At 41.7% G+C, this 24645-nt stretch overlaps 1 protein-coding gene across 1 annotated transcript in view; it reads right to left on the bottom strand.

Moving 5' to 3' along the window:
- tnmd (tenomodulin) overlaps nucleotides 1-24645 on the bottom strand; it is a 170509-nt gene that overhangs the window by 73544 nt on the left and 72320 nt on the right. The window contains exon 3 of the mRNA XM_048605258.1: nucleotides 4071-4211. Within this exon, the coding sequence (XP_048461215.1) occupies nucleotides 4071-4211 (141 nt within the window). The remainder of the gene's footprint in view (nucleotides 1-4070; nucleotides 4212-24645) is intronic.

Raw genomic sequence — 24645 nt, 5'->3', positions numbered from 1 at the left:
GAAGCAGAGCCAGGTCTGGAGCTGGAGCTTGGAAATGGGGCCCGGCTGAAGACGCGCACATTGCAAAGCTGGGGACATGGGCTGGAGAATTAAAAAGAGCCAGGGACCACAAGTTGCCTGGCAGAATGGGAAGAGACAGAGCGGGAAGGCTACAGGTATCGGGAGGATTGGTAAGATAGAGACAGCGGGTAGGCTGTGGAGATTGAGGGGAAGAGAAAGAGAAAGGAAGGGGGCGTTGGGGGAAGAGAGAAAAAGGGGAAAGACTTCAGGGGTGGGGTGGAAGAGCTGGGTGGGGTAGGCTTCAGGACTGGAGGGCAGAAGAGAGAGAGAGAAACTTTGTGTAGGGAAGACAGAGGGGGGTTGCAGCTGTCAGTACTGTGACAGAGGCTACAAGGGTAAGGAGAAAGAGAGAGAGAGAACCTCCAGTGGGAATAGGGAGAAAGAGACAGAGGCAACAAAGGTGAGGGGGTACAGTGACGTACCAAGGATGGCTTGAGATCAGAGAGAGTAGGAGGCTAAGGTGGGGGAAGAGAAGGAGGCTGTAGGGAAAGAGGGAAAGAAAGAGAAGCTGCAGTTTGGGGAAAAAGCAAGGCTGCAGGTCAGAGAGACATAAAGGGACGCTGTAAGAAGAAGAAAAAGAATGTACCTGCAAGGGGAATGGAAGATGTAATGGGAGGGAGGCTGCAAGATGATGGAGAGAGAGAGGGACAGTCAAGCTGCAGACTGAGAGTATGTGGAGAGGGAGGCTGAAAAAGAGAATGAACAGTTCAAACTTGTCAACATAATTTATCATCTAGGATCCAGGAAACTGTAAATCATATGAGGTAATGAATTCATTGCAAGTAAATATGGAATTCCTCACTTCAGGCTAGATATGTTCATATATATTTGAAGGGGTGGTGGGGAGGAATTGTAGTGGATGCTGTTATGATGAACTTTGTGTCAATTATTAGATTAAACGATGAGATTGAGCTCTGCAGTGCAGTGGACAGAGTAGAAGCTGTCTGGTTAAAATATTTTAGCTTTGTGCATATGCAATGAAAATATATTAGCTGTGTCCTCACCAGTCCTTTGGAATTTGTGTTTAGGGCGATGGCTTTTTGTCTGTAGAAGTGCATCAGTTTTATTTTGAAAAAAAATGTTTGATGCTAAGTTATCTCTGTTACCTTGTGTCAATGTGAATACTGAGGGGTCAAACAAATTAATGATTTTGGTGTGTGCTGTGGTTTTAAATTTGATGGAGAGTTGGTAATTATTGAGGGTACTGCTATATCCTACTAAGTTTGTTTCTTTGTGAATCCAAATATCCTGTATATGAACAGAAACACAGAAGGTGCTGTTACTGTGTGACTGCATCACTTGATAAATGAATTTGTGAAATTAAACAAAAAAGCCCCTGAAAATCAAAAAGTAACCCCAAAACATAAACTCTCAAGAATAACTCAATGAGAGCCCTTGGAAACATAAAAGGCATATGTTCCCGATTATGAAAGAAAAGGTCAGTGTCAGGTGGGAATAAGGGGCCTAAAAATAGAAATAGTACTGATGCCTGTGATTTTTACCCATAGCCCTGATTTCACGGCTGATTTCCAGTTCAAGATGCAGCCAATCAACATGGTAGCAGCAGTCTGCATGCTGACTGGCACCTGCCTTTGCATTTGGTATCAGACAAATAAGTCCTGGTTCCTGGAGATGCCCAGGATAATTGTGTGCTGAGCTCATCTCCTGGTGAATTAGGCAATTTGCATTTTCATTTCAAGTTGATGACCCATTGTCGGACTGGGAGAGCAAGAACGGTGCCCAACATGATCGCAACCCCTACCTTTCTGTCCTTTAAAAAACATTGCCCCCAAACCCTTTCTCACTCTCCTCCCCAGGGTGGTCAAATCCTTCCTGCCCAACACCCCCCATGACCTCACTCAGTCTGGGATATAAGACTGCCAAGACAGCAGGCAGGATTGCAGTCAGGCACTACCAGGAGCTTCTCACCAATCGGATTGCCTCGTGGCCCTAGAAGGTGGGGCCTCCTGCCTAGCCAGTGGCCAAAGTCTCACATCCGACCTGTTCATGTTGCCCACAGCACATTAAATGCAGTGGAGTGGATTTTTTCTTTATCGATTGAACTCAGACCGACATTTTAGTCAGAGTGTGGGAGGGGAGAAAGCCAAAACCCTTTGAAATTTTCATCCCTTTTTTTAACTTGTCCCATTACGATCTCAATTTGTTTCATACCATCATTCCATTTATAGTTTAACCTCCCCACCTTCCATCCTATTACAGAGCTATCCATTTGTCCTTGGCTTGCCTAGGCCCTGCCTTGTATAAAAACATCCCTGAGAGCTCTCAGATCTAACAGTCACCAAAGAGATGCATTTCTACTTCCACTGATGATGTCTGAGCTGCTGAGCACTCCTAGCATTTTTGCTGTTTAACATTCAAGAAACTTTCATTTCAGAGGTAATTTCATGAGTTTATCTCTCTCCCCCATCAGGGAAACTCTGCTTGAAGGGTATGTGGAACAGTGATGGGGCAGCAGAATCTCAACCCAATCATCCAGTTATGATGGCTTGCTGTATAAGATTGCAGAATGTATTTTAGTCTGTCATTCCTTCACTGTGCAGGGATGAAAGTGTTTTGGTGAGCCATTGAAGCCAGTTGAAATCTCAAAGTATAACGGGACCTTGGACACATGGGCTGATGGGCCGAGAAGTGGCAGATGGAGTTTAGTTTAGATAAATGTCAGGTGTTGCATTTTGATAAGGCAAACCAGGGCAGGGCTTATACAGTTAATGGTAGGGTCTTGGGGAGTGTTGCCGAGCAAAGAGATCCAGGGGTGCAGGTGCATATTTCCTTGAAAGTGGGGTCATAGGTAGACAGGGTAGTGAAGAAGGTGTTTGGTATGCTTGCCTTCATTGGTTAGTGCATTGAGTATAGGAGTTGGGATGTCATCTTATGGCTGGACAGGACATTGGTGAAGCCACTTTTAAAATACTGCTTTCAATTCTGGTCTCCCTGCTACAGAAAAGATGTTGTTAAACTGGAAAGGGTTCAGAAAAAGTTCGACAAGGATGTTACTGGTTTTGGAGGGTTTGAGCTATCAGGAGAGACTGAATAGGCTGGGGCTATTTTCCCCAGAATGTTGGAGGCTGAGTGATGACCTTATAGAGGTTTAGAAAATCATAAGACGCATGGATAGGGTGAATTGCCAAGGTCTTTTACCCAAGGGTAGGGGAATCCAGAACTAAAGCGCACTCTCTTTTCTTTTACTTTTAAATCTCTACATTTGCAAAGCTCTTTAATGCCAGGTAAGATCTGAATGGAAAATACTTTTAGATGTTAAGAACATCTGTTTCTGAGAAGCTTAAAAAAATTCTGAGCATTGATCTATTGTTGCATGCTTCTGACATTTCACCAATTTTGATGTCTAATCACTTTTTTGCAGTTTCATAATGAAAGAAAGGGCCTTTGACTGGCATGTAATTGATGTGCCTAGCTCCAACTTTGTTACTTTTCTCTATTTAACCTGGTGTTGAATTAATAAGCAAGTGTTATTAGTCAATTATTGTAGCTGCAACTTTATAGGTCTGTGCTAGAACTTTTCATATAATCTATCCAAACTTATTTGACAAAGCCCAAAGTAGATACATAACAGATATCAGTGAAGAATTGCTGATTACTATAAAGATGAAATGGGTCACCTGGCAGCTTATATCACAAGCAGGTTGTCAATGTGAGGTTGGGAATATTTAATTGATATTCTGTTTACACCACAATATATATTTATATATTCTCTAAAATGTCTTAGTGCTGTTTGAATTCCATTTTGTAACTCACTTATACACTCAATGGCAGAGTACATCACTGCTGCTCTCCATTGAAACTGAGCATGTTATTATGTTATTTGGCAGATTCCAAAAGGAAAAAAAGACATTTTCACATGATTAAATGGATTATGATTACTTACAATAAAGTGTTTAATTCCCATATTTGTACATTAATTACCTGCTTGCTTTTACTAATGGACTGAAGACAATTGGAAGAAAGGGAAATATTAAAAAGAATTGACTCACACTTTTAAAATCATGAATTTCCACAGATTCTTCACTACCATTTCCAGTTGTGAATGTCTCAAAGCTGTTTACCGCATCAATCTTCATTAAACTTTCTTTGATGGTACCATTGATGTTTATTCGATAAAATACATCATAAACCTGAAAATCAAACATCATTTGTTTTACAATTCTAATGCCTCAATACAGTTCTAAATACTTTGTTGTTTTTAAATAATTAGTTCCTGCAATTTAATTCCAGTGAAAAGCACAAGGTTTGAACTTGTTTGTCTTGACTGGCCATTTTGTGAGACTGGACAGTGTAAACTGTCTAATGAATATACGTGTGTGTAACTGCTTTTAGAAAGGAAATTAAAAGGAAACAGAAAACTGATCTTATATTATTATTTGCCCTTGGCTAATTAGGCAGTTACCATGGCTCTCTCATTACAACCATAACGAACATTGCTATGGAGATATCATAGTCCCAAAGCATTTTAATTACTAGGACTTTGGGGGGCAATATTCTGACTTGTGTGCATGGAAGACACTTGAAAGAGTTTTTATCCTTCAACCTGGAATGCTGCAAATTCTGCCAGCAATCAGCTAAGCTACCTAAATAGATATTAGTTGAAATGGATTCATTTCTATCTTCTTCAATGATGAGAATGACCCATGTCAATGGATGTGACATCAAACTGTGATGGTAAATGCTGGAGTGTAAAGGTGGCCATATTTTGAAGAACCCCATCTGTGCATATTTTTACAAAACTGTCAATCAAGAATCCAGAAAATATTTCATTGCACCTAAACAAATCTACCAGCTGCAGAAGGGTGAAATGAAGCATTGATGACAGTCCCTTGGTGTGTTTCAAAGATTCCACGGCCTTAACTTAAACCATGACATGGATTCACATAGCACCTTCTTACACTGAAATGTTTCTAAACTCTTTACATAAGGACTTTTTGTTTTAAACAGATGGGTATAATTTTGTCATACTAAAGAAATTGCATCAACTGTATCCAGCTTTCTCTGCTAGGATAACAGCTTGGGTAATAAGTGAAAATGTTTTAAGGTGAAATATGTAGTTTGGCTTAAATTAATTGGATTTGCCTTGATAACTGCTTCAATTTAGTTTTTTTTTCTCCCACTGACATAAAAGATTTACTGCCATATGAAGCATGCACTGGATTGATTTTCATGTGATGGCAAATGACTACTAAAATTAACCACTTGAAATATTATCTTTATCATCCCTCTGAAAATTTGTTCAGAGATGATCAAAACAATTATTCTAAACACACACCTGCATCAATCAGAAGTAACACTTTCATCGCCTCAAATCTGCAAAATTTTGAGCAACACTCACCTCTAAATTCATAGAATCATGGAATCTTAGTGCACAGGAGACCATTCAGCTCTGTGTTGCTCTCCCAGTTCTTTCTAGCTGCTAGTCTCCCTTCTCTGCCCTGTAACCATAGTTCTGCAATTTTCTCTCCTTGTATTATACACTTATCCAGTCTGCTATTATTGAATCTTCTTCCACCAACCTTTTAAGGCAGTGAAATCTAGAACATGATAACGAACTTTAAAAAGTATTCTCCTTATCTTCCCTCTGCTTGTTGTCTCCTGCTTAATGACTTTCCTGCCAGTGGGAACAAGTTTTCCTTATTTACTCTTAACAAAATTCTTCATGAATTGGAGTGGCTGTATAAATCTCCCCTTTCATCTTTTGCGTCCCAAGAGGAACAATCCAGCTTCTCTAGTCTTTCTTTGTAACTCAGATACTTCAATACCTTTCCAATAAATCTTCCCTCTACACGTTCTAACTCCTTGCTACCTTTCATGAAGTGTGGTGTCCAAGATTAAACTTGAGAGGACGCAGAAAAGATTTACAAGGACGATACCGGGGATGGAAGGTTTGAGCTATAGGGAGAGGCTGAATAAGCTGGGGCTATTTTCCCTAGAGTATTGAGACGTGACCTTGTGGAGGTTAATAAAATCATGAGGGGCATGGATAGGGTGAATGGTCAATGTCTTTTCCCAAGAAGTAGGGGAGTCAAAAACTATACGGCATAGGTATAAGATGAGAGGGGAAAGAAAGATGAAGAAGGACCTAAGGGACAACTTTTTCATGCAGAGGATGGTGCGTGTATGGAATGAACTGCCAGAGGAAGTGGTAGAGGTGGGTACAACTGCAACATTTAAAATACATCTGGATGGGTAACATAAATAGGAAGGGTTTAGCAGAACACGTGCCAAACACCAGCAAATGGGATTAGATTAATTTAGGATATCTGGTTGGCATGGATGAGTTGGACTGAAGGGTCTGTTTCCGTGCTGTACAGCTCTATGACTCTATGACTGGAAACTACAGGTTTAGCACCACTGGCTTGGTTCGTATATAAGGGGCTGATCTTTTAAATGCCTGAGATCAGGCCAGGGAAGGATGCACTTGAAGTAACACTGGGCCATATGCTGGTCATTTACCACAGCATTTTGTGGCCAGTGGCTCTGGAAGGTAGTGTGCTTTGATAATTCTAAGGCTTATTAAAAACCCTCAGCAGAAACAGACTGGAATTTTGCAGTGTGTTCACAGGTGCCTCCTCTCCACTGAGTCTGAAATACAGTCAAGGCTAACGGTGGTCCCCTAGTGGCAGGCTGGAGCAGAGGAAGGGCGAGAGCCCAGTGCTTCATCCCACTAGGAATCCTTTCCCTAACAGCTGCTGTGGCCCCTCAGTGCAGGAATTGCTCCTCCGTGAGCATGGCATATTAGAGCTGTCGATGGTAAATAAAGAAACATCAAAGCATTTGTTTGAGAACTCTCTCTTTCTCTTTCACTTATTGCAAACTGTGGGACAGCCGAAATGTCATCGAGGATCTCCTGTTGGACCTTGAGTGAGCTGGGTAGCTATCCTGAATTGGATGGTCAGCACACATTCTGGCTATTAATTGGCCTCCAGTTTAAAGGTGCCCAATGCGACACAGGGTGGGAATTTGGTAATTCACCCGATATCAGGTGCTGACCCCAGGACAAAAATCCAGCCCTACGCTTCTTTTTATAAAGACAAGAAAACCATAGGCTTTTCACTTTAAACTCACTTTCTAAACCTTCAATGATTTCTGTGCTTAAATCTCCAGACCTCACTATTGCCACATCCCTTGCCAGTTTTAAAATTATGCAACTTAAAATTTATATTCCATATTGTATCGCTTCACATTTCTTTGCATGAAATTTCATCCATGACCTGTGTCTGCTTATTTCAGCAATCAGGTTATGACCTCCTGAGGTCTGAAACTACCCACCTCAATCTTTACAACTTGTGGGTTTTAGGCCAATGGCAAATTTGGAAATTATGCTCTGCCTGTCCAAGTCCAGATTATTAATGTGCTCCAAAAAGACAGCAGTACTCGTTTGGGACATCACTGTGTACTCCCTTCCATTCTGAATAAGTTTGTTGTATCACTACGCTCTACTTTCAGTCCCATAACCAATTTTGTATCCACCCTGACTCTGGCCTCCCATGAGCTTTAATTTTGTTAGCAAGTCTATTATATAGTACTTTATCAAATGTTTTTGAAAGCCTGTGAATGCATCAACAGCCACTATCCTCATCTACAAGCTCTGTTACTTAATCTTGTTTTCACTTGATCTCATTCTTTAAAAGCCAATACAGTATTAATAAGAGTCCCCAGTAGTCATCACAAAGGCTGTTAAAAATGCTGCCCAGTATTTGGTTCATAATAATTTTCACTTTATTTGAGATACTACCAACTTCAATATTATAAGACTCTTACAATGGAAGGACAGTAAGCCACTTAGATTGTGCAAACTCACTCTTTTATTTTACTTTGTGTGCTTCTGTTAAGACTGCATTTGAACAAGTGCCAAGCAAATATCACAGAAGCTGAGTAATGTGAATACTGGAAAACAGAAGCTAGAACGGAAAATGCTGGGAAATAATCAGCCAGTCTGAAAGCATATTCGCAGAGAGAAACAGAGTTAACGGCCAAACAAGATTTTACCAGCCCCTGGGAAGTAGAGTATGGGTGGAGGTGTGGAGAGGGGATGAGGTGGGTGAGAGTGGCGAGAGGAATTTGGTACCATTGTGGGGAAAGTTGTGACAGGCGGCTGTCCGAGTCAGTCCCACCACTGAGACATTTCACAGATAGCTGGACTAAGAAGAGACAGGCCACCTGCACTACGAAACTGGCAGCAAATGTTCATAATTGAAGGCCCAATTAATGACCATGACTCAATGGGGAGGTAGCCAGTTAAACGGAGGTAGCCTGAATTCGCAGCCCAATGAGGGCAAAGGCTGAATGAGGGGGCACACAGGCAGCCAAAGCAACCCCTGCCACCCCAGTGATTTTCCCAGAGGGAAAATTTTCTGACAATGGGTCTCGTGTTGTTTTTAAACTGTTATTTTGTTCCTTACCATCTCACCTGCCAAGATCTCTCGCATAGCTCAGCAGCAACCACCTCTCTCAGATGAGGCTTCTAAGCTGCCGGCTGTCTGACTGGGCCATAAACATCAGAAGTTGACTAGCTATCCTGAATTATTTTCTAATCAACATTCAGAGATGTGACGGCACACCCCCATACGATAGAGATAGTGTCCCATGACCCCTTACTGCCATCACAAGTTTGGTGATAGCCCACACGTAGTCAATTGAAGAGGTGTCTGCTGTAAAAAAAGCTGTGTTGATCTCACTGTCACAAACATGAGCTCAGGACTTGCTTTACATTGAGATGCTGGATCCCTTTATAAAATTCAGCTCAAAGTTTCAGGTCAATAGATTTTCCTAAAATGGTATAATATCGTTTCAGCGGATCGGTGGAAAAGGGAGCAAAATGATCATCCCTTACCTTGAAGACATATCGTCAGCTATGTATTTTGACACATAGATTTTTTAAAAAATTATCTCGCTGAGCTTTAACACTGAGAATGCATTGTTTCATCCATCCTGAATTCATGCCCTCTGTCAATTCCTAGGAATTAGAGATTACTTTCCCACAGGTTTTCAAGCCACCAATGGTGTTGAACCTTGGGACCCAGTTGGATCAATTCATTCTGGAAGCAAATATAACTTTTCAAAACCCACAGGAAATTACTTTTTTGAACCAAGCGCCCATATTACTTCAGTGTTTGCTGAAAACAACAAATGCTGGAGATCACTGCAGGTCAGACAGCATCCAGAGGGAAAGGGTCTAGATGCCTCTTCATCAGAGCTGAGACTGACTTTTCATCAGAGCTGAAACCCCAGCATTTGTTGTTTTCAGTACAGGTTCCACATCTGCAGTAATTTGCTCCTTATGCCAGTCTTTTTACCAGTTCCCTGTTGCTTGCTGTAATGTCCTGCTTTCTCTCACTCATTTTAATCCATCACTATCAAGCCTCATAATAAAGTATACCCTAACCACATTTGTCATTATGCAATGAGAGTGGGTCCTCCCTCCAAGAGATACAGCAGGCTGTTTTGGAATTGAAGAAAGAGAACGATCCTTTCAATTTGGAGGGCTCTGCAACATTTCTTCAACAATTCTCTGTCTAAAGGCAAGTCTCTGGTGATTATTTGCCAAAGTGTGGCAAAGTGCGGTGACTCTTTTGTTTTGTGTAGGATAAGGAAGCAGCCCTTGAGTCTGCTTCAGCCAGATCAGAGTTTGAATCAGGGTGATCTGTTGCCATTAATCTAACCCATGGGCTAACCATCCAGCCAACATTGTCCACCCTCTCCAACATTTATAAATCTTTCATTAAAACATACACTCAGCAGGCAGCTCAGCACTATAAGGCTGTGGGGGTATATTTCAGGGTGGTCAAGACTTTTCAATAAGTGGTTGTTCTTGCTGTTAAACTGGGTGGTGGACAACCCAGCTGCTTCCATCTACCTGTCTCCAGTCACACAAATTGGTCCCTACAAGTGCAGGAACCTAGAGGCTGACAGGAAACGTCCATTCCAACCTCCTTTAGTTGACCTCACTAAGGTACTCATTGATCCTGATATCACCCCTAATTCTGTCGCTGCCAAAATGGTGAGGGGGATAGAGTGATGGCACAGCGATTGGTCGGGGCTAATTTCCACTGCACGCACCTCTGAATGTGACCCCATTGTGAGATCAAAATCCATGGGTTCACCTAATAATCTCTAATGACATTGCTTTGCCTTGATTATGAAACAAAATTTGTTTCATTGAAGTAATATTCCATTTCTCTACAATAGAGCTTGTGTTGATAGAGTACAAGATTATCTGTTTATCATCCCAGGAATCTGAACTAAAGCAATCCAATAGTGATCTGCCAGCCTGGATACAGCAGCATCTCCACTCATGCTTAAAACCTGGTCATCATTTGATGGAAAACATTGAAGTAACATACATCCACTGTAAAACCATCTGAGAACTAATTCATTACAGTTTTGTTTATGACATTACCCCAGCCTACACAACATGAATATGTTACCTCCAGTCGATCCTTAATATATGAACAGGTTAGAGAAAAAGGGGGAGATTGTATCACGTCTTGAACACGATAGAACTGTTATGCAGAATCTTCTCTTTCTTTTAATATGTCTGGAATAGTTCCAAGTCCTGTCACTTAAAATAAATCTTTAAGACAGCATTTCAGGCACTGACTCTCTCTCTCTGTCTCTCTACCTCTGTTGCTTAGATAATAATAAGGCTTGTTACAATTTTTCTTCCATTTTTGTACATGCAAGTCAGGCGCTCTAATGACTTGTTAGGTTTAGATTTAGCTGCCAATTGGAAATTTGATTTTCATAGCATCTGGGTTGATATAGATAGTGCTGGTTTTAAAATGATGGCAATTTGAGCGGCTGTCATTATTAGTTCAATGGTGGGACAGGTTAGGCGTGAATCTGTCATCACAGCACTGGTTATTTACCATTATGTCATTGAATGAGAAGCTGAGTTTACAATGAATTTATGTATGAGTTGATGCTTTTACAGTTATTAAAAAGCAAATTTCCAGCCTATGCTCCATCTGCAATATTGCGCTTTGCTCCAACATTTGAGTAGAACAATTTCAGTTGTTAGATTGTAGGTCTGCTAGTTTTTTTTTCCCTTGTTTCCCGTTCTTATTCACAGGGACTTCAAATTGTGGTCCTCTCTCAGAGGCTTCAAGTTAAAAATGCTATGCTGTAAAATAATATGATTGGGATATTTTTAGGCTCATCCACCTGACAGCAAACCTGCCCAATGCATATCTGCCCTCATATGAGGGAGGCAATGGCCTAGTGCTATTATCACAGGACTGTTAACCCAGAGACTCAGATATTGTTCTGGGGATCCAGGTTTGAATCCTGCCATGGCAGATGGTGGAATTTGGATTCAATAAATATCTGGAATTAAAACGTCTAATGATGACTATGAATCCATTGTTGATGGTCATGAAAAACCCACTCAGTTCACTAATGTCCTTGAGGAAAGGAAACTGCCATCCTTACCCAGTTTGGCCTAGATATGACTCCAGACCCACAGCAATATGGTTGACTCTTAACTGCAATTAGGAATGGGCAATAAATACTGCCTGGCCAGCGATGCCCTCATCCTGAATGAATAAAGTAAAAAATATATAATGTCCATTGAAGTCCATGATTAAGCAGGGAGTGGTGCATTTATAAATATGTAGCAAGTGGAATAACAATCTTGGATAACATTCCTAAGTGAAGACAAAATGCAGGTAACATATGTCTTAATTATTTTGAAGATAAAGGTCATTTCAGCTTCTTTTATATTGCAAACAAATCTGGTACAATATTATTCATGTTAGTCTTGATTTAACTACTTGTAATAATACATATGTTAATTCCTTGAGCATTGTTGTGTGTTATGATCGTGACAATTGATAATGCTTCAGTGGCATCCGTGCATGGCGCTCGCACATAAATTTCAATTGCTCATGTTTTAATGGTAACACTTGCAATGTAGAGTTCCTCCATAGGTGGTGCCGAGATTCTATTCTCACCTCCTCAGGCCATTTGAAACCATTCCTGAGAACTTCTATTAGCTTTCTACCCGCATTCAGACCTGCAGGTGCCTGTCTGGTTATAGATCATCATATCCAGAGTGGAAAGAATTTTTATTTCTTCTAATACATTACATTACTTTCGGAACAAAATTAAACTTTACAGCTTGTTCCATTATATGCAAATGAATCCTTTGGCTTCTCCTGTTCTGGTGAATAAATAAATGCTTGCTTTCATTATTTAGTGTTCTGAACTCTGAAGCTGATCATATTTTGGGCCTTATGATTCATTGCATTAAGATTGGCACACAAATAAACTAATCTTCTTCACTCTGCAGTAATAAGAGTACGTTCTTGGCTTCAGAACTTCAAAGTTAGAGAGTTCTTTTTCTCTTCTTCATTAAAGCTTCATGATATTTTATGCTTGAACCAAATCAAAATAATTGATTTCTTCTGTTAAATTTATTCTTTCCCTACTAACACTCCACCTTGCTTGCATTCTGCCCACTCTCCCCCACAACCCTTCCAAGTGTACTGGATTCATCACCATTATTAGTTTATTTACATGTCTATTTCATTTCTATTTGGTGAATCGATTCTGTTCAGATTGTTTTTGGAAAATATATCAAAAGGTAATCTCTTGTCAGCTGAAGTATTATAAAAAAAGGACATTACAACTACTGAATGGATTGTCATTGTAGGAATGCAATGTTTGGATATTCTCTCTGGAAAGAGAAACACTGTGAAAGGGCATTGCTGCTGCTTGTAGGTCTCTGATAATGTAGACCAGTGCAATACCACATACTCAGAGACAGACACAGATACACCACAAACACCAGAAATTCCATGAAAAACTCAGCAGGTCTGGCGGATTCTGTGGAGAGAAATCAGAGTTAAAGTTTTTGAGAAGATTTGTTGCTCGAGTTGTGGATGAGGTTGTAGACTCACTCACCAAGCCAGTGTGATTGATTGCAGACATTTCATCACCCTGCTAGATAACATTGTCAGTGCGCCTCCGGTGAAGCGTTGGTGTTCTGTCCCAGAACTCCATCAACAAACACATTGAACTGTATCCAATGTACAAACCACTGAAAAACAGAACCGGAAGTGATGCCAACCACCCCAGCAAACCGAGGCATATAAATAACAAGTGGGACAGAACACCAATGCTTCACCGGAGGCGCACTGACGATGTTATCTAGGACGCTGATGAAACATTTGCACTCAAACACACCGGCTTTGCGAGCAAGTCTACAATGTCATTTCAGAGTTAGCATTTCAGGTCGGGTGACTCTTCCTCAGAACTGTTCTGAGGAGCGGTCACTTGACCCAAAACGTTAACTCTGATTTTTCTCCATAGATGCTGCCTGACCTGCTGAGCTTTTCCAGCAATTTGTGTTTTTGTTTTTGATTTACAGCATCTGCAGTTCTTTTGGTTCTTCTCAAGCTTTTCCCGCCTTTGGTAGACCAGGAGAACCAGAGGGCACTTGAAGAGGAGTACATTTAAATCCAATCCACGGGGAAAAATAAAATCACTGAGAAAATGGTCTTTTTGTAGAACAGATTTCCTAGGATGATGGTGGAGGTTCTCAGCATTGATTCATTTCCATTCAGAAAGTAATGTTTTGGTGCACAATGTAAGTACTTTAAGACAAGATGTTTTAATTGCAACATACTTGGGAAGAACGGATGGTTTTGGAGCTATTGTTCCAAAGCCACTCCTTAATTTGATTTTCCTTTTGTCATTTCAAGGTCTATTTCTGTCTAATTGATGGAGACATTGCTTTGTTTAGTCACCAACTCCATTAGCATTGCATCAGGTGACTGACTGATAACAGAATACAACCGTCATTCTGTTCATTACTTCCTATGTTTGTGAATATAATTGACTTCTTCGAATCTTTTTATGTGGGGTAGTGTGATATTCTTAGGAAATATCAGAAATAATCATTGTTTGAATTTCAAGTGCAATACCAGTGCAGATTCCCAGTAATATGACAGAAGTAAATGAAAGGTCTTCAAAATCTGAGCCAGCCTTTGTTCATTGTAGCACCATTTCCTGTGCATCAGAAGGTTGTGTGTTCAAGTTCTATTCTAGATGTGATGAAAAACAGAATACTGTGGATACTGGAAAATTGAAATCAAACCAGAAAATGCTTGGAGAAACTCAGCAGCTTAGGGAGCATCTTTGTAGAAGGAGAAAGAGAGATTGATATTTTAGGTACGTGACCATACGTCAGAACTGGAAAACGTTGGAGATGCCATAGGCGTTGAGCAAGGAGTGAAAGCAGGAAAGGCTGTGACAGGGTGGAAGACAGAGGTCAATGAATAACATAAAAATTAATCCCCCAGGGCCAAAGAAAATAGAGAGGGGCCAAGAAAAGAAACAAAGATATCAAAAAATAAGTGTGCTGAGCTGGCGTGCAGCTAATGGAAACACAGAAAAATATGAAATAAGGAAAAGAAATGAAACAAAATGGGGACAGGATTTGTGGACTGAAATTTCTGAAGTTAACGCTGTCTCCAGAAGACCGTAACATGTCTAAATGAAAAATGAGAGCCCATTCCTGAAGCTTAAATTGAGTCTCAGTAGAACAGTGCGCAGAAGGCAAAAAAACACAGATTTCTGCATGAGATCAATGGGAGAATTCAAATGATAGGCCACCAGAAGGCTGGGATGATGTTTGCAGAGACAACAGAGATTTTCCACGTAGCGGTCGCCTGATCTGCATTGGGTTTCCCCGTCTCACACTGTTTCATTTGGAAGGAGTGCTGTTGCCTTTGTAATAGGAAAGAGGAGTTATAAAGACGTGTTACAACCGTTGTGTTTGCACAGAAAAGTGCCATGGGAAGGAGACGAGGTGATGGTGCTGACTGAGGAGTGAACTAGGCTATCAAGGAGTCAATGGTCCTTTTAGAATGCTGAAATAGGAGGCAAGAGAAGATGTTTTGGTGATGGTACCACATCTGGAAGTGATAGAAATAAGGAAAAATATCTAAGAATAGGACGTGGAGAGAAGCGGGGTGGAAGGTGTGGATAAGGACAACTATCCTGGCTCTAGAAGTGGAGGAGTGAGAACAGAATGCAGGAAATGTGGTCTCAACCATGATGGAGGGAGTCATCATGTGAGGAGAAATGAAGAGCTGTTGTCTAACATCGCATCATCAAAACATTGACAGACAAACAGGAAGTACAAAATGGAGATTTTACAGGATGTAGAGTGATAGCAACCTGAGGTGGTTGAGGTGGCTGTGGGAGTTATTGGGCTCATAATGAATGTTAATTGATGGTCTATTACCAGGGAAAGAGAAAAGTCAAGGAAGGGAAGGATGGGGAAGAATCCGAGATGGACCATTTGAAACTGAAGGTGGAAACTGGTGGAAACTGAAAGCAAAGTTGAATTATCCAATTTGGGGTGAAATGGACATAACATCAATACAGTCATCATTGTACAAGAAGAAGATTTGAGGAATTCAGCCTGGGTTGGACTGGAACAAAAATGTAAGACATGTCCCACAAAAATGGAGTCATAGTGAGGACCCATATGTATATTAATAGCCTTTTATTTGAAGGGAATGCAATAGAATAAGAGAGGAATTGGTCAATAAGAAAACATGTTCAGCCATGTGGAGGAGGGTGGTGCTGGATGGAGACTGCTTAGGCCTCCTTTTCAACAAGAAGCAGAGAGCTTTATGATCATTTTGATGAGGGATAGAAGTATACAGATTGGACATCAATGATAAGTACAGCCAGACAATTAGAAACTTTTAAAATGACAAAGGGCATCAGATGAGTCAGTTGGAAAGAGACTGGACAACAGGGGAACAAAAAAGAAATGGAGGGATAAGTGGGGCCAGAGCAAGCTGAAACAGTATGTCTAACACTGGAAGCCCTGTGTATGCATCTGGAGAGAATGTAGAAGTCAGCTGAACAGGGTTGAGGGACAGGAATTAGGAAATCATTGATTAAGATGATTGAACGCGATGAGGTCAGTGACTGTTCTGGGAACAATGGATTGATGTTCATCAAGTCATTGTCCAAAGGGAGGTGGGAGCAAATGCAGTGGAGTTGATGTTCAGCCTTTGCAAAATAGAACTCAGTTCACCATTTGACAACAGCACTGCCCTTAACACAATATCAGTGTCGGACCTGAGAGAACGGAATACAGTAAGTTCAGAAGGAGACAGGTTCGAACAAGTGAAAGAAGAGAAATTGAGATGGCTCTGGTCACACCAATAGCTTTCAAAGAAAAGATCAAGAGCAGCTAAAAGGACAGACAGAGAGAGGGGTCCAGGTAGATGGAGGAGGTTCAAGATTCGTGGAAGGGTTGGTTGAGTGGCAGGAGGACTCCTGCCGGAGAAATTGGGTTAAAGCAAGAGGTGTGTGACAAGGGCACAAGGAAGGTCTATGGTAGGATGGTCTTTCAGTTTGCAACACACCTACTTTAGGCTCATCTTTTGTTTCTTGTTTCATCTCAATTCCCTGGGTCTTGGAGAACTATGATTGCTGCATTGAATTTACCCTTTAGCAGAAGGTGATAGCCTTGTGATATTATCACTGAACTACTAGAAACTCAGAGAATGTTCCAGGTTGGAATCTTACGAAGGCAGATGGTGGAATTTGAATTCAATAATTGCCTGGAATTAACAAGCCAGTGATGACCATGTAATCACTGTTAATTGTCAGAAAAATCCATCTAGCTCACTAGTGTCCTTCAGGGAAAGAAATCTGCCATCCTCATCTGGTCTGGCCTACATTTGACTCCAGACCCTCAGCAATGTGGCTGATTCTCAACTGCCCTTTGAAATGGCTTAGCAAGCCACTCAGTTGTAGCAATTGCTATAAAGCCTCAAAAAAGAAATGAACTGGACCGATCACCTGGTATCAGCCTAGGCACTGGAAATGACAAGGGCAAAAACAGCTCTTATGTCCTTGTAAAGTTCTCCTTACTAACATTTGGGGTAATTGCCAAAATTGGGAGAACCGTATCACAGACTAGTCATGCAACAGCCTGACATAATTATACTCACGGAATCATACCTTACAGACAGTGTCCCGGACACCACCATCACCATCCCTGGATATGTCCTGTCCCACCAACAGGACAGACGCAGCAGAGGTGGTGGCACACTGGCATTCAGACATGACTCCAGGCCCCATGAAGTCTCATGGCATCAGGTCAAACACTGGCAAGGAGTCCTTCTGCTCATTACTATGCATCATCCTCCCTCGGCTGATGGTTCAGTGCTCCTCCAACAACACTGTCTGGATTCTGGCAAGGACACAGAATGTATTCTGGGTGGAGGATTTCAATGTCTGTTACCAAGAATGACTTGGCAGCAGCACTCCAAATTCAGCATGTTGAGTCCTAAAGGACATTGCTGTTAGACTAGATCTGCGGCAGGTGGAGAGGGAACCAACAAGATGGAAACTTGTCTGGCCCTCATCATTACCAATTTGCTGGCTGCAGATGTATCTGCCCATGACAGTATTGGTAACAGTGATCACTGCACAGTCCTCATGGAGAAAGTCCTGCCTTCACAATGAGAATACCCTCCATCATGTTGTGTGGCACTGTCACTGTGCTAAATAGGACAGACTGAATACATGTCGTAACTCAAGACTGGGCATTCATGAGGCACTGTGGGTCATCTGAAAATGAGGTGTCAATCTTGTGAAGCTGCAAAACAGGACTTCTTGTATGCCAAACAACATAAGCAACAAGTGATAGCATGAAGTGATCCCACAACCAATAGATCAGATTTAAGCTTAACAGCCCTGCTACATCCAGTGGTAAATGGTGGTGGACAATTAAACATTTCTCACTGGAGGGGGAAGCTCACAAATATCCCCATCCTCAGTGACAGTGGAGCCAAGCACATCAGTGCAAAAATCAAGGCTGAACCATTCACATCAATCTTCAGTGAGAGTACCCATTAAATAATCCATCTTGGCCTCCTCCACAGGCAGCCAGCATCACAGATGCCAGTCTTTAGCCAATTCGATTCAGTCCATGTGATGTGAAGAAACAGTCGGAGGTGCTGGATACTGCAAAGGCTATGGGCCCTGGCAAAATTCTAGCAATAGGATTGAAAACTTGCACTCCAGAGCTTGCCACATCTGGCACATAGGAAGATGGTTGTGATTGGTGGAGGTCAGTCATCCCAGCTCTAGGCCACCTCTGCAGGAGTTCCTCAGGGTAGGGTCCTGGGCCCAACCATCTTCAGCTGCTTCATCAGTGACCTTCCCTTCATCATAAGGTCAGAAGTGGGGATGTTGGCCAACGATTGCACATGTTCAGCTCTATTTACGACTCCTCAGATACTGAAGCAGTCCATATTCAAATACAATAAGACCTGGACAATATCCAGGATTGGATTGACAAGTGGCAAGTAATATTCATGCCAGACAAATGTCAGACAATGACCATCTTCAGTAAGAGACGATCTAACTACCACTCCTTGACATTCAATGGTGTTACTTTCAATGAATCCCCCACTATCAACATCCTGGGGTTTCCATTCACTAGAAACTCAACTTAACTAGCCCGTGGCTACAAGAGCAGGTCAAAGGCTAAGAATACTGTTGCAAGTAACTCATCTCCTGACTCCCCAAAGCCTGTCCATCATCCACAAAGGCACCAGTCAGGAGTGTAATGGAACATTCCCCACTTGGCTGGATAAATGCATCTCCAACAACACTCAAGAAGCATGATACAATCCAGGACATAACAGCCCACTTGATTGGCACTATATTCATAAACATTCAGTCACTCTAATACCAATGCTCAGCAGCAGCAGTATATACTAGCTACAAGATGCTCTGCAGAAATTCATCAAAGATCCTTAGATAGCTGCTTCCAACCCCATGACCATTTCCATCTCGATAAGGGCAGCAGATATATGGGAACAACACCACCCTGCAAGTTGCTGTCCAAGCCACTCACCATTCTGAATTGGAAATATATTGTTATTTCTTCACTGTCACTGGGTCAAAACCCTGGACTTCCCTCCCTAATGGCATTGTGCGCTGTCTACAGCATATGGACTGCAGCAGTTCAAGAAAGCAGCTCAAGGATAATTAGGGATGCTGGCACAGCAGGCAACACCCTTATGCCTTGAGTGAATTAAAAGTTCCTTATCATAGACATTCCTTTTGTCCTTGTCCCATCCACCCTTTCCTTAAACCCATTACCTCTCTAGCTTTCCTCAGTTGTGATGAAAGGTTACAGATCTGAAATGTGATTTTTTCTTTTGTCTCTACACAATGCTACCTGACCTGCTATTTCAGCATTTCTGACTTCAGTTGAGCACTTAATGCAGGTTGACACTTCAGTCCAATGCTGAGAATCTACTCCTTTGTTGAAATTACCATATTTTAGATGAAACATTAACCCAAGACCTTCTCTGCACCCTCAATTGGATATAATGGTTGACACTATCCAAAAATGGTCACGTTGACTGATCTCTATCCTATATATATCCCGCATCTAACATCACAAAGACAGATTATCTAATTGTAGTATGTGGAATCTTCCTGTGTACAAATTGGCAGTAGTATTTATTTAAGAATGCTGAAAATAGATCTCAAAGACCTTTCCTGCCTCTGAGGCTCTTTGGGATGTCTTAAGGTAATGTAAGGTGCTATATAATTGCAAACATTTCTTGTAAGCCATAAATTAAACAGCCTGTTGGAAATTGCATTGATTTCTTTTCAGTTTCAACCACCAGCCCTCCCTTCAGAATTGGTGAGAAAGTAAACTGGTGCTTGAAATTGAAAATTCTTTCTATATTTTGATTATGGAACGGTTACCTAGATCTCCTGCAATCTTGCTAACTGTCCTTTCTGGGTGGCAGAAAAAGATGATTGCATTTGCTTACATCTCAAAACATTTAAAAAAAAATTATAGCATGTCCTCAATTAACAAACGTGATCATTTTCAAATGCATTTGCTTCCCTGTCCCCAGTGCAAATTGGCTGTATTGTAAGTTCAGTGATTGGCGTACAATTCTCTGTGAGCTGTGTCGCAGTGCATCAGTTACAATGTTAGGCAGGTGAAAGCCAGCTTCTCACTACAATGCTTAAAAAGGCGAATCTGGTTAAAGAACGTTTAAAATAAAACAGTCCCCTTAGTAAGACTGACACAGCTGAATGATGTTTGATATTTGCTTTAACTCTGCTAAATAATACCTTAAAATTGCTTTGACTCTGCACAAAAATGCTTAAGATTTATTCCCACCTCAACATGCAAATATTCATAAACAGATGTTGCTTTTGACAATACAATTGGTGAACCTGTCTTCAGGGTCCAACTGAATAACCTATTGGTGCATGTCCAATAAACAAGGTAAATAAAAAAAAACCCCGAGGTGCAGATTTGTAAAACCTTGCGATTGAATAAAATTAATTTGTAATTTCTTCATCATGTTTATGCACCTGAAAAAACAAAGCTGAAATATTGCTAAGAACTAGCATTGAAATTTTACCTATAGTTAAATAAGCAATACTGCTGGTCTTAGAAAATGTAAGCAGGCAGTCCAGTAATTTTCATATGTGGGTGAATGAGCATTTTTTATTGGCGAATTTTCATTTTAATGTAAATTATCCTCCTATAGTTACACACGCACTGAAAACTCTTGGTTTAAGTTAAACAAGCTGGATGAGCTGGGTTCATTAATACAGGGAAGAACAATTGCAATCTAGTTGAACCATGCTGCTGCATGTACCTTAAAGTGGCTGACCTTCATTCTACAGAGTTAGAGGCCCCAACAATGGAACTTCTATTTGCCCCTCAGCTCAGGTAGAGAACGCAAGTTGAATTATTCATTAAGGAACAAAGCAGCACATGATAAACTGAATTTCACATGTATGCTATATTTTGGGCTCGGGATAGAGCAACCACTGGTGGCTTGTTGTTGAGGTAGAGTACTGCCACCGATCCTTCTTCCAACTCTTTTAAAAATAAAACTTAAACAGCTTAGCAAATCACAGGTGGGGCTCCGAAACAAAACCAAAATCAAACAGTCGATGGAAACATAGCAATTAAATCAAAATATCATCGTTAAAGGTGATGATACATGCAAGCATCGTATCCGTTCTTGATATTTTCTCATTAACTTGTACACAGTTGTTCTAACACACCTCTGAAGCTGGTGGGACTTGAACCCATGTGTCCTATCTTAGAGGTAGGGAAACTACCACTGCATCATAAGAGTCCCAAGTCACATCTTTTCTATACTGAGTCTGGGAGCCTATTTGGTGATTTGTGGTCAAGGATAAGAACTAGCGAGTCGTCTATCCATTCTACTTTATTACTTTTGTACTAGTGCTAATGAATGAGAACAATGGGAACATGTTGACACAACATGCCCCTATTTGCTGTATGTCACGATTCTAAAGAAAATTCAAGTAGAAGAAAATGGATTATTTCTCATATTCAAAATGTCAAATGAGCTATGTATGCTATTTGAGGGCAATAAATCTGTTTATTTTGACGCACAGCCAACTGCAGGTTATTTGAAGATTACTAAAGCACTACTAGATTACTACTAATATTACTAAATTCAATTAAAATTAGGTTACAGTTGAATGGATGAATCTTACTATTTTTGGCTAAGTGAGAGTTGCATTGAGGTTTCTGGAGGGATTTCTGCTATGAAGCCAAGAAGATTTTCTCTCCAAATCTCATTAACTAATCCCCAACTCCCTAAGGCATCCGCCACATCTCAGCTCCACCTTACCAAGCACAGTTCCTGGGACAACTTGCCACTCAGCAGATAGCTTGGAATTCATCAACATCCCTAGCGCTGGCACCATCTTTAAAAGGTTGTCGTGCACCCAGACTGGCATGGTCAGACTGGAGCTGCTCTGCACAGCTCCTGACAATTGTCCTGGATCATGGAAACCGGGAATATTGTTGTCATGCTGTAAGGACATGGACCTGGAAGTCCTGCTGGATGAGGCGGTACAGAGATGAGACTTACTCTTCCTCCCAGGATCAGCTGTGGAGGCCACAGTACCAGACCATGCCTGCCTGGTCCTAGGTTGCCACCCAGTTTAAAGCACTCTTAGTGATCTGGAGGAATATACAGCAGTATAGGGAGTAGGTCAGTTACCTTCTGCAGTGCCACCAGTGTAAGTGGCACCACCTTCTCCCCAAATCCTCACACTCGCTCTATCTCTGTTACTGTACCCACCTCCCACCAAGGTGCATACTGTATCACTCTCACTACTGCCTGCAATATCTTCCCTCACTTGCTGTCACCGCCACGGCCCCCAGCACCGCTATCTCTGCAGAACCTTCTGCTCTGCCTATTCAGTCACTCTGAACACCTCCCCACTTGCACCAAAAATAACAACTGTGCTATCCACATTAATCTTCTGTAATACCGGTCTATCTCATTCTAGGAGGAAAGCAGCCCCGAATAGGGCAGAAAGACTCAAGGTGGTGGGTTGCCTGAAATTCAACTCCTCGCTCCTAGTACAGATATCATCCTTAATCAGACCGCCCTGAGTGGCTGACTGACCATTTCCAAACCCCTGCACTGCTATCACAGGCTGCCCTTGACCTACTGTGCAGGGGCTCTGAGTGAAGGCTGTCCCTTGACTTTGCTGAGGCCAGCTGATAACCATGGCAACTGAGGTTCCTTCCTTTAAGCTTGCGCAAAATGATGTGTAGGCCGAAGCAATATGAAGCTCGTATCTGCAGCTAAGGTGCAAAGTGTGAAGACGCAAGGCAATGCAAATCAGTAATATTGTAAGGTAGGCTGAGAGTGGGTTTGCAACCTGACAGCGAGGAGAAAGCCTGGAGTTGCAGCTCGGTCCAGTCCACGAGCAGTCCCTGAATGCTAGCTGCTGCATTACAATAATAGTTACCAATACAGCTTTAAAGTGCAAAGTGTTTTGCAGACTGTGGGCCTGGGATTTATATGGCTGGAGCGCATGGACATGACCTGAAATGTTGATGCCTGGTGTCTGACATAGAGGTTGCTTGGAGCAAGTGATGAGCTGAATTTTCCGGGTATCTATTCTGGTTTCCGTGTCAAGTTTTCTCAACATCTAGCTTGTTTGGTGGGCATCTGTGAAAAGCATGAACAATGGAGCGAGATGCTCTTGACTTTGAGGTGGACCTTGTTGGACTTCTCGTCTGATTCTGCCACAAATGTTGCCATGGTCATGTTGCTCAGACCATGATAGAATTTTGCCTAAGAAATGTTTTATTCAAGGTGCAAGGAGATTGTTTAATAAAAGATAAAGTTAACAATGACCTAGCTTCTAGCAGTTTCAAATGATCCTGACCAAGTACAAAGCCGTCCCTCAGATCCATGACAATGACATTGGAGACATTTGTCCAGGGGACTCACTTCTCCCTTTGCATTTTGTAGTTTTGCCAAAGTCATTGGCACCTTATAATTCAGTTTATTCTACACTCAGTAATTTGAATTCATAGTAATTTGGGCAAAATCTCTTTCTACATCAATGTAATTTTACTTCTTTTAATTATCCACCTTGCAGCTACACTGAGAGGTGGCCTGGTTGTGACATGAACTCAGACTAAGCAGCATAAAGGTAGGTGTGGAAAAGGGAACTCTATTCCTTTGAGGCTATAGTGGAATACTTGTGTTTAAAACTCTTTCCCACCTTGAAAAACATTCATATGGTTCGCTATAGCAACCAACCATGTATTGGCAAATGGGCGGCTATTCATTCGAAAGGACAGAATATGATCAGAAATGCCAAATGTTTTGTTATTTAGTTTCATGAGGGGGCTGTACAGTAATATTCTCAAGAGGAAATGAAGAAAATTCTTGCATGACCTTAATGAAAACTTGAGCAGATTTCTTCAGGACATAATCATTGCACTGTTCAACCAGACCACAGGTTATTTTTAGGCAAAGATATATTTTGCAATTATTTCATGCTGCAGTCAAACACCAGCAAGTCATGAGTAATCCAGAACTATTAGTGAAACAGTCCCTTCTAACAATAATTGGCAGAATCCTTGAGCATGGGCAAGGTACTATAGAACTGCACCATACATTTTCATTACCGATTGTTGCTAACTGAAGCTGACACTTCCAACCCTCAGGAACAGGACGCCCTGCTTTGGATAACTGCTGGCCAATCAAAACGTGGCAGCTCTCCAGTAGTTTGGGGCAGAAGGGTGCAACATCAGATCAAGTTCAGGAGCACAGTGTGGGGACCTGGCTGAATGCCAAGCTGGTAGACCCAGGCCAGGCTGGGCATGAGAGGCCAATGGGGTACAGGCAGTGTCTGAGGGTAAAACATTAAGGAAGACTTCCAAAGGGACTGTAATGGTGGCAATGAACACCCACCCTTCTCCCAACCACCCTCCAGCAGTAGACAGTGGAGAGCTGTATAGATATCAATCTGCGGTTTAGCTACCCGTCTAAGTCAGCGAAGGGAGTTGGCCATGGTTAGTCCTGGGGGTTTAATCATTAAAAGTCAGGGGGTGGGGAGTTGTCAGGGACCACTGCTGTGGGAGGGAAGCTGAGGAACTTAATTGCAGGCATTGGGAGCAGCATTTTGGGACACAGTGATGAACCCAAAGGTGCAGAGGGTGGGAAGGAAATACAACATGGAAGG

Source organism: Rhincodon typus, chromosome 14 (genome assembly GCF_021869965.1).
Source record: "Rhincodon typus isolate 14 chromosome 14, sRhiTyp1.1, whole genome shotgun sequence".
NCBI lineage: Eukaryota > Metazoa > Chordata > Chondrichthyes > Orectolobiformes > Rhincodontidae > Rhincodon > Rhincodon typus.
Note: the sequence above shows the minus strand (reverse complement) of the source record. Positions and strands in the feature narration are given on the sequence as shown.